Source organism: Zea mays, chromosome 4 (assembly GCF_902167145.1).
Source record: "Zea mays cultivar B73 chromosome 4, Zm-B73-REFERENCE-NAM-5.0, whole genome shotgun sequence".
In the NCBI taxonomy this organism is placed as follows: domain Eukaryota; kingdom Viridiplantae; phylum Streptophyta; class Magnoliopsida; order Poales; family Poaceae; genus Zea; species Zea mays.
In genome coordinates this window covers 3,347,779-3,365,719 of record NC_050099.1, presented here as the reverse complement: position 1 = coordinate 3,365,719, position 17,941 = coordinate 3,347,779, and the positions used below count along the sequence as shown (strand labels likewise).

At 49.0% G+C, this 17,941-nt stretch overlaps 1 protein-coding gene across 1 annotated transcript; it reads left to right on the top strand.

Moving 5' to 3' along the window:
* The first annotated feature begins 760 nt into the window (after positions 1–760).
* On the top strand, positions 761–1,988 carry LOC100285663 (uncharacterized). The gene has a single exon (NM_001158554.1). The coding sequence runs from the start codon at positions 879–881 to the stop codon at positions 1,845–1,847; it is 969 nt and encodes a 322-aa protein (NP_001152026.1). The 5' UTR covers positions 761–878; the 3' UTR covers positions 1,848–1,988.
* Positions 1,989–17,941: the final 15,953 nt, after the last annotated feature.

Genomic DNA, 17,941 nt, shown 5'->3' with positions numbered 1-17,941 from the left:
ACATAAAAAAAACATAGCAAAACTGACGGGCGGCACCAGCAATGGCCGTGCCGGTGATGATGATGATGGGGCGGCGTGGAAAAGAGAGACGGAAACGGAGGACGCTGACAGGGTGGCAGGCTAGTAGGTCGTAGCTCAACTGTGCGCCGCGTCACTTGTACGTGCGGTTCGGGTTGCCCCGACAGGTGTCCGTCCCCCCGTCGCGGCCACCGGACAGTCGACGGACGCCTCCGGCCACCGGGGATGCGCTGCGGCGGTCCCGCGCACGCACGCACGCGACGGTCCTACTGTGGAGTCACGGATGGCTGTCGCGGCGAGGCCCGTCTCGGACCTCGCATCGTGATCCCGGCCCTGGATGACGACGGCCCATGGATCCGCATGCGCGCGCGGCAACGCGCAGCCCACGTGGGCCGGCCGGTACCAACAGTATTCAGTAGCCGCCCCTCCAGACATGCTAGTATACGAACGGCGGCGCTACTTCAACTGCGGCGGCGACTCACACCGTCGGAGGAGTCCACCGGCCACCTAGCAGGCTTGGGACCGCGGCTTAGGGTCCAGATCTGGTTATCCGGGCGGCGGGCGGGCACGCGGAATAATAATATCCTCCCACGAGGACACCCGCGGAGTCTGGTTATTACAGCACGGGCCCTGGCCGTGGGCGCGGGCCGGAGCCGCTCGCTATTCAGCCAAACCACGGGGGTTCCGCCCGCGAAACAACCCCGCGAGTTAAAAACTCCCACCACCTCCACGCACGCTCTCCCACGCTTCCCGTTCCTTCTCCCAGACAGACAGACTCCCCAGTCCCCACACACCACCATTTCCCCCCACTCCGCCCATCCGTCCGTCTCCGTGGCTCGCCTCCACGCCCCGTACCGGCGATGGCCGCCGAGGCAGCGTGCTGCGACGACAGCGCCTGCTCGACGCCCTTCGTGAGCGCGCCGTCCAGCCCCGCCCGGGACAGGGACAGGGAAAGGGACACCTACCCGTCCCACTTCTTCTTCAGCGCGCCGACCAGCCCCACCCGCGGCAAGGACGCCGCCGTCCCGGACCTGGACTTCGACTTCGACTTCGACTTCTCGTCGCGCTTCCCGTCGCCGTCCGCCGCCGCCATGTGCTCCGCCGACGAGCTCTTCCACAACGGCCAGATCCGCCTCGCCGCCGCGCTGCTGCTGCAGCCGGACGGGGACGCGGACCCGGACCCGGACCCCGCCGCGGGCGCGCAGCACGAGAACCAGCAGCAGGCGGAGGCGGCGGACGAGCGCGGGCGCGTGCGGAGCCGCTCCGTGCGGCGCAAGGCGCGCTCTATGTCCCCGTTCCGCACGCACTGGCGGTCCGCGTCCCAAGTCCCGGTGCCGAAGCCCGAGTCCGCCGGCGAGTCGCAGCAGCAGCAGCAGCCGGCGGCGGCGTCGCGCTCGTCGTCGTCGTCGTCCACCGCATCCTCGTCCGCCTCGTCCGCGTCGTCGTCCAGGGGCTCCCGCCGCTGGAGCGGGTTCCTCAAGGACCTGCTCCACCGCAGCAAGTCGGACGGCGGCAAGAGCAGCCACCAGCAGCAGCAGCAGCAGCAGCAGCCGCACTCCCACCACCACCACTGCGCTGGCGCTCCCCCAGCCGCGGCGGCGCCGTCTCCGTCCCCGTCTCCGTCTGTAAAGGTTGGGAGGGGCAGGAGGAGGTCCGCGCACGAGCGGCTGTACGAGGCGCGGCGCGCCGAGGCCGAGGAGATGCGGCGCCGGACGTCGCTGCCGTACCGCCAGGGCCAGCTCCTCTTCGGCTGCATCGGGCTCGGCGGCCGTAGCTACGGCATCGCCAGGGGGATCAACGCCGCCGCCGCTGTCTCCTCCAGGTCGTAGTGTGTGTCAGTGTGGGTGGTGGTGGTGGTGGTGGTAGTGTGTGTTCAGTGTGGTTACTCTTCAGTCACTACTGTGAACTAGTTAGTGGCAACCGTGTTTAAAAAAAAGGGCTTGTTCCAGTGAACCAACGATCTTCGCTTCTGTGTTTTAGTTGATAAACTGAAACTTGTATGTTCATCTGCGTGCTAAGTCAGGATTCTGCGGGAAGAAGAAAGCTCTGTTCTTTCTTCAGTAATCTAACAGGATGCCCGGCAGCACGGCATGGCATACGGCTTTTGCTTGACGCCTCGGTAAAGTGCAGTAGTAGTAGTACGTAGTAAAAAGATTCACAGAAGATATCAGTGATGAGCCTCGTCGGTCGTGCGCACGGCAGCTCCACCGCGTCAGCAACAGTCACTGCGTGCCCGGCCCGCCCTTGGGCGTGAGGATGATGGGACAACACCTGTCCTGCCCTGCCCGCCCATGCTGCCAGCCTCGCCTCGCCCATGGCGGCCTGTCCCACGCATGGCATGACGCAGCGCCGTCGTGTCGCCGTCCCTCCTCGCCACCTCGACCTCGAGGCAGGGGCAGGCGCAGGGACACTGGGACAGGGTGAGGTCGCCATGCCGTTTTGTTGGGAGCATATGCGGCCGTGCCCCTGCTCTGGGACTAGCAGCCTGGTTGCTACTGCTGGTAGGGACGGACGACCGATGGCATTAGCAGCCCGACCACCTTCCTTAAGTGCTCTGCTGCCCCCATCGGTTTAGGTTACTATTGCCACGGCACCAAAAAAAGAAAAAAAAACAAAGACCTCCAATGGCGAGCGCCGAGGGAGATCCAACGCGATCGGCCAGGGCGCTAAAGAAACAGTAGAATACACTGCGCCACTGATTCATTATTGCCCCGGCAGCGCCTGCATGCAAAAACCTCCATCCACATATGCTTTGCACTGCATCGTATGCCCCCCCCCCCCCCCCCCCCCCCCCAGCCCGTCTTCTCCGTTCGAGGAGGCGGTGTGTGCCGAGGTCAACGCCTGTCGCCCCCCGGCTCCGGCGCGGCGGCTAGCTTGGCCGGCCGGTGTCGCGCTCGCGCCGCACAACCGCCGCGGAGGCCAGGCGACTGCCCTGGCGCGGCCGCCTGGGTGCAGTTCGAACAACTGTCACTCTCTTTTTCCAAAAAAAAAAAAAGAATTGCATAAATAAAAATAAAATGGGCACTCACAGCATGAATTGATGATGGGCAGTAGAAAAAAAACAACAAAGCGTGCGTGGATGCTGCACACACACGAAGGAAGAAAGGTAATCAAAATGAGAGCAGAGCGGGGTAGGGAGAGAATCCAAAGGTGGGTTGCATGTGCGTGCCGGCCCTCTCGTCATCTTGCTGCCAAAACAAGGCCCTTCCCACTCACCACCAGAAACAAACAAAAATTTAAAAAGCATGGGGAAACGAATTATGCAGCGGGAGGGGGCCATCGTCATTACTACTCATTAGTCTTATTAACTTTTATTTTTTTTTGGCAAAGCAAAGGAACTAATTATGCATACATACCTCAGCTGATTACTTCCATGAAAGTTGGCTAAATTCCTTCATCTGGCAACCCATAGTAGCACTAATGCTCATCCAGAAATAACCCATCTGTACTTTATTTCAGAAGTACTAGCATTTCCCCCCACAGATCCCTGTGTCAGTCGATTTAATCAGGACGACCAATCGATCTTTCCCATTAGATACCAACAACAACGAAAGCTCCAGGGTTTATCAGCACGAATGAACTTCCATGGAAAGCCAAGCGACTCGAAACGTCTCCTCCGTCCTCGCTTTGCCACATGCGTCAGCCCACTTTTTCGCGGTTATTAAGATCAGGGTCGGGCGACAAGGCAAGGCAAGGCAAAGCAAAGCAGGATTACCAGGAATCCGCTGAGTCGCAAGGCCCAACACCGGAAATTTCCCATGAATCTAGGCGGCATCTTTTGGATTTGTTCTGTCCTTTTTCGTCGGGAGCTTCAAACTGTATCGTCTTGAGCTGTCCATGTTAGGGAGACCCACAAAAAAAAGGAAGACGCCGAGGGTTTTCGCTGGGCCCAGCGCGTGTCTGTCTCTGTGTCTGTGTGAATATTCGGGTCCTTGTGTTTGCCATCCTGTGATGGGTGCCACAGCTGCAGCGCCAGATTTATCCTCATTTTTGTGCCCCCCCATCTGTAATCCTGCTAGACTGCCACTCTTCTCCCTTCTGCTGTACGTCTGCAGCAGCAGCAGACAACACAAACTGTAAATTCAGAACTCTGAAGACTTCTTGCACGTGTCCAAGTATTTGTTACTGAGGGGGAAAAAAAGGTTACATTTGCTCTTCTAAATTCTACACACGTCCATGAAAACTACTGGTTGCGGAAGTCACGGTACAATTGGCAGCTATGCAAAAATGTCCACGAAGTGTGTTCTCAAGATGTATATTTTGACAACTTAGGATCAATGATCATATACTATCCTGTTAACAGCCTACTACAGCTACGGTACAGAGGAGAACCAGAGGTAGGAGATGGAAGGAGAGCAATAGTATTTTCTCATTTCCTAGCGTTCACTGTAGTCAGTCTTAGTTTAAGTATTCCTTATTGCACTCTTACACGGACCACTTGTCCGATGGATATCGCCCACTGGGCCTAGGCACACGGCGGCCCAACACTTCTTTCTTCAGCTGTTTCTGATTCTCACCGCCAATCGGACGTCTTCCTGCTCCCTCACGTGCACCATTTTCCTTGGAGCTGACACTCCCCCCTCCTTTAGAGGCTGCTTGTCCCCAAGCAGCGGCTGCTGGGAATTGACGCCGCAGAGTGATTTCATCCTCCCATGTGTCCAGCGCTTCATCACAGTCAGACCAGCGGACTAATACTTGATCGACCTGGTGGCCGCCACGAGCAATTGAGCGCCTCTGTAACACCTGCACTGGGTAACATAAGGAAGTAGCAGCCGATGGTGGTGTCGCACTCACCGCACAAGTAGGTTTGATATACTGTTTGAGCTGGGAGACATGAAACACCGGATGAACTGAAGAAGAATCTGGTAAACGAAGTCTGTATGCAACTGCACCCACCTTCTGCAAGACTTCGTAAGGGCCAAAATACTTGTATGAAAGCTTATGATTTGCCCGAGTAGCGACAGAGGACTGGATATACGGTTGGAGTTTCAAATATACCTTATCGCCCACCTGAAATACGCGTTCAGTTCTCTTCTTGTCAGACTGATGTTTCATCCTCTGCTGGGCACGCAGCAAGTTGTTCCTGATAATGCGCAGCATCAGCTCACGTTGTGAAAGCCAAGAACTGAGATCAGCGTGCTGCACAGAATCCTCCACAGAAAGACCGAAGTGACGAGGTGCACGTCCATAAAGAACCTCAAATGGGGAAGAGCCCAAGGATGAGTGAGAGCATGTGTTGTACCAGAACTCAGCCACAGACCGCGCTTCCTTGGAGCACCGGACATGTCCGGTGCACACCGGACAGTCCGGTGAATTATAGCGTGCCGGCTTCCGAGAATTCCCGAGGGCGAAGAGTTGGAGTTGGAGTCCTCTGGGCGCACCGGACACTGTCCGGTGCACACCGGACAGTCCGGTGCCTTCAGCCAGAGGTGCCTTCGGTTGCCTCTTTGCTCCTTTGTTGAATCCAAAACTTGGTCTTTATATTGGCTAAGTGTGAACCTTTTACACCTGTATAATCTATACACTTGGGCAAACTAGTTAGTCCAAAGATTTGTGTTGGGCAATTCAACCACCAAAATTATTTAGGAACTAGGTATAAGCCTAATTCCCTTTCAATCTCCCCCTTTTTGGTGATTGATGCCAACACAAACCAAAGCAAATTCAAAAGTGCATAATTGAACTAGTTTGCATAATGTAAGTGTAAAGGTTGCTTGGAATTGAGCCAATATTAATACTTACAAGATATGCATGGATTGTTTCTTTCTTATATAATATTTTGGACCACGCTTGCACCACATGTTTTGTTTTTGCAAAATTCTTTTGTAAATTCTTTTCAAAGTTCTTTTTGCAAATAGTCAAAGGTAAATGAATAAGAGTCGCAAAGCATTTTCAAGATTTGAAATTTTCTCCCCCTGTTTCAAATGCTTTTCTTTTGACTAAACAAAACTTCCCCTCAAATAAATTCTCCTCTTAGTGTTCAAGAGGGTTTTAAGATATCAAGTTTTGAAAATACTACTTGCTCCCCCTTTAGAACACAAAGAGATACTAATTTTGAAATTTTCAACCAATTGAAAGACATATGTTAAAATTAGGGTGGTGGTGCGGTGGTGGTGCGGTCCTTTTGCTTTGGGCTCATATTTTCTCCCCCTTTGGCATGAATCGCCAAAAACGGAATCATTTAGAGCCCTATGATGACTAGTTTCTCCCCTTTGGTAAATGAAACATAGGAGTGAGGATTATACCAAGGTTGGAGACATGCTCGGAGTGACGGCGAAGGATGAGTAGTAGAGTGGAGTGGAAGCCTTTGTCTTCGCCGAAGACTCCAATTCCCTTTCAATATACCTATGACTTGGTTTGAAATATACTTGAAAACACATTAGTCATAGCATATATAAAAGAGACATGATCAAAGGTATATTTATGAGCAATGTGTGCAAGTTTAGCAAAAGAAGTTCCTGGAATCAAGAATATTGAGCTCATGCCGAAGTCTGGTAAAGGATTGTTCATCAAGTGGCTTGGTAAAGATATCGGCTAATTGATCTTTAGTGTTAATGTATGAAATCTCGATATCCCCCTTTTGTTGGTGATCCCGAAGAAAATGATACCGAATGGCTATGTGTTTAGTGCGGCTGTGCTCGACGGGGTTGTCGGCCATTTTGATTGCACTCTCATTATCACATAGCAAAGGGACTTTGGTTAATTTGTAACCGTAGTCCCGCAGGGTTTGCCTCATCCAAAGCAATTGCGCGCAACAGTGGCCTGCGGCAATGTACTCGGCTTCGGCGGTAGAAAGAGCAACCGAATTTTGCTTCTTTGAAGCCCAAGACACCAAGGATCTTCCCAAGAACTGGCAAGTCCCCGATGTGCTCTTCCTATTAATCTTACACCCCGCCCAATCGGCATCCGAATAACCAATCAAATCAAATGTGGATCCCCGAGGGTACCAAAGCCCAAACTTAGGAGTGTAAGCCAAATATCTCAAGATTCGTTTCACGGCCGTAAGGTGTGATTCCTTAGGGTCGGCTTGGAATCTTGCACACATGCAAACGGAAAGCATTATGTCCGGTCGAGATGCACATAAATAAAGCAATGAACCAATCATCGACCGGTATACCTTTTGATCCACGGACTTACCTCCCGTGTCGAGGTCGAGATGCCCATTTGTTCCCATGGGTGTCTTGATGGGCTTGGCATCCTTCATCCCAAATTTGCTGAGGATGTCTTGAGTGTACTTCGTTTGGCTGATGAAGGTGCCCTCTTGGAGTTGCTTCACTTGAAAACCTAAGAAGTACTTCAACTCCCCCATCATAGACATCTCGAATTTCTGTGTCATGATACTACTAAACTCTTCACATGTAGACTTGTTAGTAGACCCAAATATAATATCATCAACATAAATTTGGCATACAAACAAGTCATTTTCAAGAGTTTTAGTAAAGGGTGTAGGATCAGCTTTGCCGACTTTGAAGCCATTTGCAATAAGGAAATCTCTAAGGCATTCATACCATGCTCTTGGGGCTTGCTTGAGCCCATAAAGCGCCTTAGAGAGCCTATAAACATGATTAGGATACTTACTGTCTTCAAAGCCGGGAGGTTGCTCAACATAGACCTCCTCCTTGATTGGTCCATTGAGGAAAGCACTCTTCACGTCCATTTGATAAAGCTTAAAGCCATGGTAAGTAGCATAGGCCAATAATATACGAATTGACTCAAGCCTAGCTACGGGTGCATAGGTTTCACCAAAATCCAAACCTTCGACTTGTGAATACCCCTTGGCCACGAGTCGAGCTTTGTTCCTTGTCACCACACCATGCTCATCTTGCTTGTTGCGGAAGACCCACTTGGTTCCTACAACATTTTGGTTAGGACGTGGAACTAAATGCCATACCTCGTTCCTCGTGAAGTTGTTGAGCTCCTCTTGCATCGCCATCACCCAATCCGCATCTTGGAGTGCTTCCTCTACCCTGTGTGGCTCAATAGAGGAAACAAAAGAGTAATGTTCACAAAAATGTGCAACCCGAGATCGAGTAGTTACCCCCTTATGAATGTCGCCGAGGATGGTGTCGACGGGGTGATCTCGTTGGATTGCTTGGTGGACTCTTGGGTTTGAGATTTGTCCTGCAAAAAGAACACCCAAGTGAAGCGAGAAAAATCATCCACAATAACTAGACAGTACTTACTCCCGCCGATGCTTATGTAAGCGATCGGTCCGAATAAATCCATGTGAAGGAGCTCCAGTGGCCTGTCACTTGTCATAATGTTCTTGTGTGGATGATGGGTGCCAACTTGCTTCCCAGCTTGACATGCGCTACAAATCCTGTCTTTCTCAAAATGAACATTTGTTAGTCCCAAAATGTGTTCCTGAGAGCACCTAGAGGGGGGGTGAATAGGTGATCCTGTAAAAACCTTAACTTATAGCCACAAAAACTTGTTAAGGGTTAGCACAATAATTGCCAAGTGGCTAAAAGAAAGATCTTGCACGACAATCACAGAGAAGACACAGAGATTTATCCCGTGGTTCGGCCAAGTACAAAACTTGCCTACTTCCACGTTGTGGCGTCCCAACGGACGAGGGTTGCAATCAACCCCTCTCAAGCGGTCCAAAGACCCACTTGAATACCACGGTGTTTTGCCTTGCTTATCTTTATCCCACTTGCGAGGAATCTCCACAAATTGGAGTCTCTCGCCCTTACACTTAAGATTCACAAAGAAGCACGGAGTAAGGAAGGGAAGCAACACACACAAATCCACAGCGAAATGCGCACACACACGGCCAAGATTCGAGCTCGAAGACTATCTCACAGTTTCTCACAAGAACAGAGCTCGAATCACTTAGAATCACAAACGGATGCGCAAAGACTTAGTGTGGATGATCAAGAGTGCTCAAGAGTTGCTTGGTGTGCTCCTCCATGCGCCTAGGGGTCCCTTTTATAGCCCCAAGGCAGCTAGGAGCCGTTGAAAACAAATCAGGAAGGTCATCTCTGCCTTCTGTCGTCGGGCGCACCGGACAGTCCGGTGCACACCGGACAGTGTCCGGTGCCCGATTCCTTTCCTTGTTTGGCGCAGTCGACCGTTGCAGATGCGGGAGCCGTTGGCGCACCGGACATGTCCGGTGCACACCGGACAGTCCGGTGCCCCCTTCCGACCGTTGGCTCGGCCACGTGTCCCGCGCTGATCGCGCGGCCGACCGTTGGCCCTGGCCGACCGTTGGCTCACCGGACAGTCCGGTGCACACCGGACAGTCCGGTGAATTTTAGCCGTACGCCGCCAGCAAATTCCCGAGAGCGGGCTCTTCGGCCGAGGGAGCCTGGCGCACCGGACACTGTCCGGTGCACCACCGGACAGTCCGGTGCCCCAGACCGAAACAGCCCTTTGGCTGTACACAGCCAAGTCTTCTCTTCTCTTCTTCTATCTGTTTCTAACACTTAGACAAATATATTAGTACACAAAAACCAATGTACTAAGACTTAGAAACATACCTTTGTTGTAGATTTGCACTTGTTCAACCATAGGCATTGATTCTCATATAAGCACTTGTGTTGACACTCAATCACCAAAATACTTAGAAATGGCCCAAGGGCACATTTCCCTTTCAATCTCCCCCTTTTTGGTGATTTATGCCAACACAACATAAAGCAGATAGGACAAGTGCAAAATCACTTCAAATAAAAACTCAAATTGGTTTTGATTCAATTTTGGCATATATGGATCATCCTTTGCCACCACTTGGTTTGTTTTTGCAAATCAAACTCAAATTTCTATCTCTATGTCAAACACACATGTTGAAGCATAAAGAGAGTCATTCCAAAAGAGATTGTTAAAGATTTCAAAAACTCCCCCTATTTCACACTTCTCCCCACAAGAAGCCAATTTTTGACAATAGAGACAATAAGAGACAATAAAAGCTTTTGACAAAACAAAAACTCTATTCTACTATTTTCAAAATCTCTCAAGTGGTAGCTGATCCATTTATCACTTTGGCCTTTATTTTCTCCCCCTTTGGCATCAAGCACCAAAACGGGATCAATCTTGGCCTTCTAACCCCATTGTCTCACCAAGATCTTCAATAAGAATACAAAGGCAATAAGATTGCATGAGATGAACTTGGAGTAAGTTACCCTCTCATCGGAGTGCAGTGGAAGTCTTTCATGGTCCAAGTCCACCTTTTCCCTTTCAATCCTCCTTCGAGACTAAATCATCAAACTCAAGCACATGGTTAGTCTCAAAGGGTCAAGTTGTAACACATCTCCCCCTAAACATGTGCATCACTTTGCAACGGACTTGTGAGGTCCAGGGAGTGTTTGTACAACTTGAGCACCATAATAAGCAACAAAATGCAAAAAGGAACATGATCAAAAGCATAAGTACATGTATGCTACAATTCAATCCAGGTTCCGCGAATCTATGACATTTAGCTCACTACGCAACCTGCAAAAGGTCTTCTCATCTAGAGGCTTAGTGAAGATATCGGCTAGCTGGTTCTCGGTGCTAACATGAAACACTTCGATATCTCCCTTTTGCTGGTGGTCTCTCAAAAAGTGATGCCGGATGTCTATGTGCTTTGTGCGGCTGTGCTCAACAGGATTCTCCGCCATGCGGATAGCACTCTCATTGTCACATAGGAGTGGGACTTTGCTCAGATTGTAGCCAAAGTCCCGGAGGGTTTGCCTCATCCAAAGTAGTTGCGCGCAACACTGACCTGTGGCAACGTACTCGGCCTCAGCGGTGGATAGGGCAACGGAGGTTTGTTTCTTAGAGTTCCATGACACCAGGGACCTTCCTAAGAATTGGCACGTTCCCGATGTACTCTTCCTATCGACCTTACATCCAGCATAGTCAGAGTCTGAGTATCCAACTAAGTCAAAGGTAGACCCCTTTGGATACCAGAGCCCGAAGCAAGGCGTAGCAACCAAATATCTAAGAATTCGCTTTACCGCCACTAAGTGACACTCCTTAGGATCGGATTGAAATCTAGCACACATGCATACGCTAAGCATAATATCCGGTCTACTAGCACATAAGTAAAGCAAAGAACCTATCATTGACCGGTATGCTTTTTGATCAACGGACTTACCTCCTTTGTTGAGGTCGGTGTGTCCGTCGGTCCCCATCGGAGTCTTTGCGGGCTTGGCGTCCTTCATCCCAAACCGCTTTAGCAGATCGTGCGTGTACTTCGTTTGGGAGATGAAGGTGCCGTCCTTGAGTTGCTTCACTTGGAACCCAAGGAAGTAGTTCAACTCGCCCATCATCGACATCTCGAATTTCTGCGTCATCACCCTGCTAAACTCTTCACAAGACTTTTGGTTAGTAGAACCAAATATTATGTCATCGACATAAATTTGGCACACAAACAAATCACCATCACATGTCTTAGTGAAAAGAGTTGGATCGGCTTTCCCAACCTTGAAAGCATTAGCAATTAAAAAGTCTCTAAGGCATTCATACCATGCTCTTGGGGCTTGCTTAAGTCCATAGAGCGCCTTAGAGAGCTTACACACGTGGTCGGGGTACCGTTCATCCTCGAAGCCAGGGGGTTGCTCCACGTACACCTCCTCCTTGATTGGCCCGTTGAGGAAAGCGCTCTTCACATCCATTTGGTACAACCTGAAAGAATGGTGAGCGGCATATGCTAGCAAGATACGAATGGACTCTAGCCTAGCCACAGGAGCGAAAGTCTCCTCAAAGTCCAAACCTGCGACTTGGGCATAACCTTTTGCCACAAGTCGAGCCTTGTTCCTTGTCACCACTCCGTGCTCGTCCTGTTTGTTGCGGAACACACACTTGGTTCCCACAACATTTTGCTTCGGACGAGGCACCAGTGTCCAAACTTCATTGCGCTTGAAGTTGTTGAGCTCCTCCTGCATGGCCAACACCCAGTCCGGATCTAGCAAGGCCTCCTCTACCCTGAAAGGCTCAATAGAAGAGACAAAGGAGTAATGCTCACAAAAATTAACTAATCGAGATCGAGTAGTTACTCCCTTGCTAATGTCACCCAGAATTTGATCGACGGGATGATCCCTTTGAATCATCGCTCGAACTTGGGTTGGATGTGCCGGTTGCGCTTCTTCCTCCATCACTTGATCATCTTGTGCTCCCCCTTGATCAAGCGCCTCCACTTGAGGTACCTGTACGTCATCTTCGGTTGAGGGATGCACCATAGTCGAGGAAGAAGGTTGATCTCGCTCATCTTGTTCCTGTGGCCGTACTTCTCCAATTGCCATGGTCCGTATAGCGGCTGTAGGAACATCTTCTTCATCTACATCATCACAATCAACAACTTGCTCTCTTGGAGAGCTATTAGTCTCATCAAATACAACGTCGCTAGAGACTTCAACCAAACCCGATGATTTGTTGAAGACTCTATACGCCTTTGTATTTGAGTCATAACCTAACAAAAACCCTTCTACAGCTTTGGGAGCAAACTTAGAATTTCTACCTTTCTTCACTAGAATGTAGCACTTGCTCCCAAATACACGAAAGTAAGATACATTGGGTTTGTTACCGGTTAGTAGCTCATACGAAGTCTTCTTGAGGAGGCGATGAAGGTAGACCCTGTTGATGGCATGGCAAGCCGTGTTCACGGCTTCCGACCAAAAACACTCGGGGGTCTTGAATTCTCCAAGCATTGTCCTCGCCATATCGATTAGCGTCCTGTTCTTCCTCTCTACCACACCATTTTGCTGTGGTGTGTAGGGAGCGGAGAACTCGTGCTTGATCCCTTCCTCCTCAAGAAATTCCTCCACTTGAAGGTTCTTGAATTCGGACCCGTTGTCGCTCCTTATCTTCTTCACCTTGAGCTCAAACTCATTTTGAGCTCTCCTGAGAAAGCGCTTGAGGGTCCCTTGGGTTTCAGACTTGTCCTGCAAAAAGAACACCCAAGTGAAGCGGGAAAAATCATCAACAACAACTAAACCATACTTACTCCCTCCTATGCTCAGATAGGCGACGGGTCCGAAGAGGTCCATATGCAGCAGCTCCAGGGGTCTTGATGTGGTCATCACGTTCTTACCGTGATGCGCTCCTCCCACTTGTTTACCTGCTTGACAAGCTGCACAAGGTCTATCTTTTTCGAAATGCACGTTAGTCAAACCTATCACGTGTTCTCCCTTTAGAAGCTTGTGAAGGTTCTTCATCCCCACATGTGCTAAGCGGCGGTGCCACAGCCAGCCCATGCTAGTCTTAGCTATTAAGCATGCATCTAGACCGGCCTCTTCTTTTGCAAAATCAACTAAATAAAGTTTGCCGTCTAATACACCCTTAAAAGCTAGTGAACCATCACTTCTTCTAAAGACAGACACATCTACATTTGTAAATAGACAGTTATACCCCATATGACATAATTGACTAACAGATAGCAAATTATATCCAAGACTCTCTACTAAAAATACATTAGATATAGAATGCTCATTAGAAATTGCAATTTTACCTAACCCTTTTACCTTGCCTTGATTCCCATCACCGAATATAATTGAATCCTGGGAATCCTTATTCTTGACGTAGGAAGTGAACATCTTCTTCTCCCCCGTCATATGGTTTGTGCATCCGCTGTCGATAATCCAGCTTGATCCCCCGGATGCATAAACCTGCAAGGCAAATTTAGGCTTGGGACTTAGGTACCCAACTCTTGTTGGGTCCTACAAGGTTAGTGCAAATTTCCTTAGGGACCCAAATGCAAGTTTTGTCACCCTTGCATTTTGCCCCTAATTTCCTAGCAATTACCTTCTTTCCCTTTCTACAAATAGCAAAGGGAGCATTGCAAGCATAATAAATGGTAGAAGGTTTGTTCACAACTTTTCTAGGAACATGAGCAAAATTTCTCCTAGGCATATGCACAACATGAGAACTAGAAGCGGTCATAGCATAAGAATCATAAGCATGAGAATCAAAATCATTATAAGCATTTCTAGCATGTCTCCTATCATAGTACAAGAAAGCATGGTTCCTTTTAGCACTACTAGCCATAGGGGCCTTCCCTTTCTCCTTGACGAAGATGGGAGCCTTATGGTTTGTTAAGTTCTTGGCTTCTCTCTTGAAGCCAAGACCATCCTTAATTGAGGGGTGTCTACCCACTGTGTAGGCATCCCTAGCAAATTTTATTTTATCAACTTCACTCTTGCTAGTCTTAAGTTGAGCATTAAGACTAGCCACTTCATCATTTAGTTTTGAAATTGAAACTAAGTGTTCACTACAAGCATTAACATCAAAATCTTTACACCTAGTGCAAATTGTAATATTTTCAACATATGAGTTACTTGCTACTTCTAGTTTAGCAGTTAAAACATTAATTTCACCTTTTAAAGAAGAAATGGTTTCATTACAAGTAGAAAGTTCACAAGAAAGTATTCCATTTCTTTTAACTTCTAGAGCAAGTGAATTTTGTGCACTAACAAATTTATCATGTTCTTCATATAAAAGGTCTTCTTGTTTTTCTAAGATTCTATCCTTTTCATTTAAGGCATCAATCAACTCATTAATCTTAGCTATCTTAGTTCTATCCAGTCCCTTGAATAAACTAGAGTAATCAATCTCATCCTCACTAGATTCATCATCACTAGAAGAATCATAAGCATTAGCATTACGAGTGATTACCTTCTTTTCCCTTGCCATGAGGCAAGTGTGATGCTCGTTGGGGAAGAGAGCCGATTTGTTGAAGGCAGTGGCGGCGAGTCCTTCGTCGTCGGAGTCGGACGAAGAGCAATCCGAATCCCACTCCTTTCCAAGGTGTGCTTCGCCTTTGGCCTTCTTGTAAACCTTCTTGTTCTCTCTCTTCCCATTTTTCCCTTGCTCCTGGTCACTATCATTTTCGGGACAGTTAGCAATAAAATGACCAAGCTTACCGCATTTGAAGCATGATCGCTTTCCCTTGGTCTTGGCCTTGCTTGGCTGTCCCTTTCGACCTTTTAGCGCCGTCTTGAATCTTTTAATGATGAGGGCCATCTCTTCATCATTAAGACCGTCAGCCTCAATTTGTGCCACCTTGCTGGGTAGCGACTCCTTGCTCCTTGTTGCCTTTAGAGCAATGGGTTGAGGCTCGTGGAGTGGACCGTTCAATGCGTCGTCGACGTATCTTGCCTCCTTGATCATCATCCGCCCGCTCACGAATTTTCCAAGTACCTCCTCGGGCGTCATCTTCGTGTACCTGGGATTCTCACGAATATTGTTCACGAGATGAGGATCAAGAACGGTAAATGACCTGAGTAGTAGGCGGACGACGTCGTGATCCGTCCAACGCGTGCTTCCGTAGCTCCTTATTTTGTTGATAAGGGTCTTGAGCCGGTTGTAAGTTTGAGTTGGCTCCTCTCCCCTTATCATGGCGAATCGTCCAAGCTCGCCCTCCACCAACTCCATCTTGGTGAGCACGGTGATGTCGTTCCCCTCGTGAGAGATCTTGAGGGTGTCCCATATCTGCTTGGCATTGTCCAAACCGCTCACCTTGTTGTACTCTTCCCTGCACAAAGATGCTAAGAGAACAGTAGTAGCTTGTGCATTTCTATGAATTTGTTCATTTATAAGCATAGGGCTATCCGAGCTATCAAACTTCATTCCATTCTCCACAATCTCCCATATGCTTGGATGGAGAGAGAATAAGTGACTACGCATTTTGTGACTCCAAAATCCGTAGTCCTCCCCATCGAAGTGTGGAGGTTTGCCAAGAGGAATGGAAAGTAAATGCGAATTCGAACTATGTTGAATACGAGAATAATCAAATGAAAAGTTCGAATTGACCGTCTTTTTGTAGTCGTTGTCATCATCCTTTTGGGAAGAAGTAGACTCATCACTATCGTCGTAGTAGATGATCTCCTTGATGCGCCTTGTCTTCTTCTTCTTCCCTTCCTTCCGTTTATGCCCCGAGCCGGAGTCGTTGGATTTGTCATCTTTTGGGTCGTTGATGAAGAACTCCTTTTCCTTGTCGTTGATCACTATTCCCTTCCCCTTAGGATCCATCTCTTCGGGCGGTAAGTCCCTTTGTGAAGAGAACGGCTCCGATACCAATTGAGAGCACCTAGAGGGGGGGTGAATAGGTGATCCTGTAAAAACCTTAACTTATAGCCACAAAAACTTGTTAAGGGTTAGCACAATAATTGCCAAGTGGCTAAAAGAAAGATCTTGCACGACAATCACAGAGAAGACACAGAGATTTATCCCGTGGTTCGGCCAAGTACAAAACTTGCCTACTTCCACGTTGTGGCGTCCCAACGGACGAGGGTTGCAATCAACCCCTCTCAAGCGGTCCAAAGACCCACTTGAATACCACGGTGTTTTGCCTTGCTTATCTTTATCCCACTTGCGAGGAATCTCCACAAATTGGAGTCTCTCGCCCTTACACTTAAGATTCACAAAGAAGCACGGAGTAAGGAAGGGAAGCAACACACACAAATCCACAGCGAAATGCGCACACACACGGCCAAGATTCGAGCTCGAAGACTATCTCACAGTTTCTCACAAGAACAGAGCTCGAATCACTTAGAATCACAAACGGATGCGCAAAGACTTAGTGTGGATGATCAAGAGTGCTCAAGAGTTGCTTGGTGTGCTCCTCCATGCGCCTAGGGGTCCCTTTTATAGCCCCAAGGCAGCTAGGAGCCGTTGAAAACAAATCAGGAAGGCCATCTCTGCCTTCTGTCGTCGGGCGCACCGGACAGTGTCCGGTGCCCGATTCCTTTCCTTGTTTGGCGCAGTCGACCGTTGCAGATGCGGGAGCCGTTGGCGCACCGGACATGTCCGGTGCACACCGGACAGTCCGGTGCCCCCTTCCGACCGTTGGCTCGGCCACGTGTCCCGCGCTGATCGCGCGGCCGACCGTTGGCCCTGGCCGACCGTTGGCTCACCGGACAGTCCGGTGCACACCGGACAGTCCGGTGAATTTTAGCCGTACGCCGCCAGCAAATTCCCGAGAGCGGGCTCTTCGGCCGAGGGAGCCTGGCGCACCGGACACTGTCCGGTGCACCACCGGACAGTCCGGTGCCCCAGACCGAAACAGCCCTTTGGCTGTACACAGCCAAGTCTTCTCTTCTCTTCTTCTATCTGTTTCTAACACTTAGACAAATATATTAGTACACAAAAACCAATGTACTAAGACTTAGAAACATACCTTTGTTGTAGATTTGCACTTGTTCAACCATAGGCATTGATTCTCATATAAGCACTTGTGTTGACACTCAATCACCAAAATACTTAGAAATGGCCCAAGGGCACATTTCCCTTTCAGTTCCCCCTTTAGAAGCTTAAGAAGATTCTTCATTCCAACATGGGCTAGTCGGCGGTGCCAGAGCCAACCCAAGTTAGTCTTAGCAACTAAGCAAGTGTCGAGTTCAGCTCTATCAAAATCTACCAAGTATAGCTGACCCTCTAACACTCCCTTAAATGCTATTGAATCATCACTTCTTCTAAAGACAGTAACACCTACATCAGTAAATAGACAGTTGTAGCCCATTTGACACAATTGGGATACGGAAAGCAAATTGTAATCTAATGAATCAACAAGAAAAACATTTGAAATGGAATGGTCAGGAGATATAGCAATTTTACCCAAACCTTTGACCAAACCTTGATTTCCATCCCCGAATGTGATTGCTCGTTGGGGATCTTGGTTTTTCTCATATGAGGAGAACATCCTTTTCTCCCCGGTCATATGGTTTGTGCACCCGCTGTCGAGTATCCAACTTGAGCCCCCGGATGCATAAACCTACAAAACAAATTTAGTTCTTGACTTTAGGTACCCAAACAGTTTTGGGTCCTTTGGCATTAGAAACAAGAACTTTGGGTACCCAAACACAAGTCTTTGACCCCTTGTGTTTGCCCCCAACAAACTTGGCAACGACCTTGCCGGATTTGTTAGTCAAAACATAGGATGCATCAAAAGTCTTAAATGAAATGCTATGTTCATTTGATGCATTAGAAATTTTCTTCTTAGGCAACTTAG

Coding starts and splice junctions, on each gene's coding strand:
- LOC100285663 (NM_001158554.1), top strand. CDS start 879: ATGGCCGCCGAGGCAGCGTGCTGCGACGACAGCGCCTGCTCGACGCCC.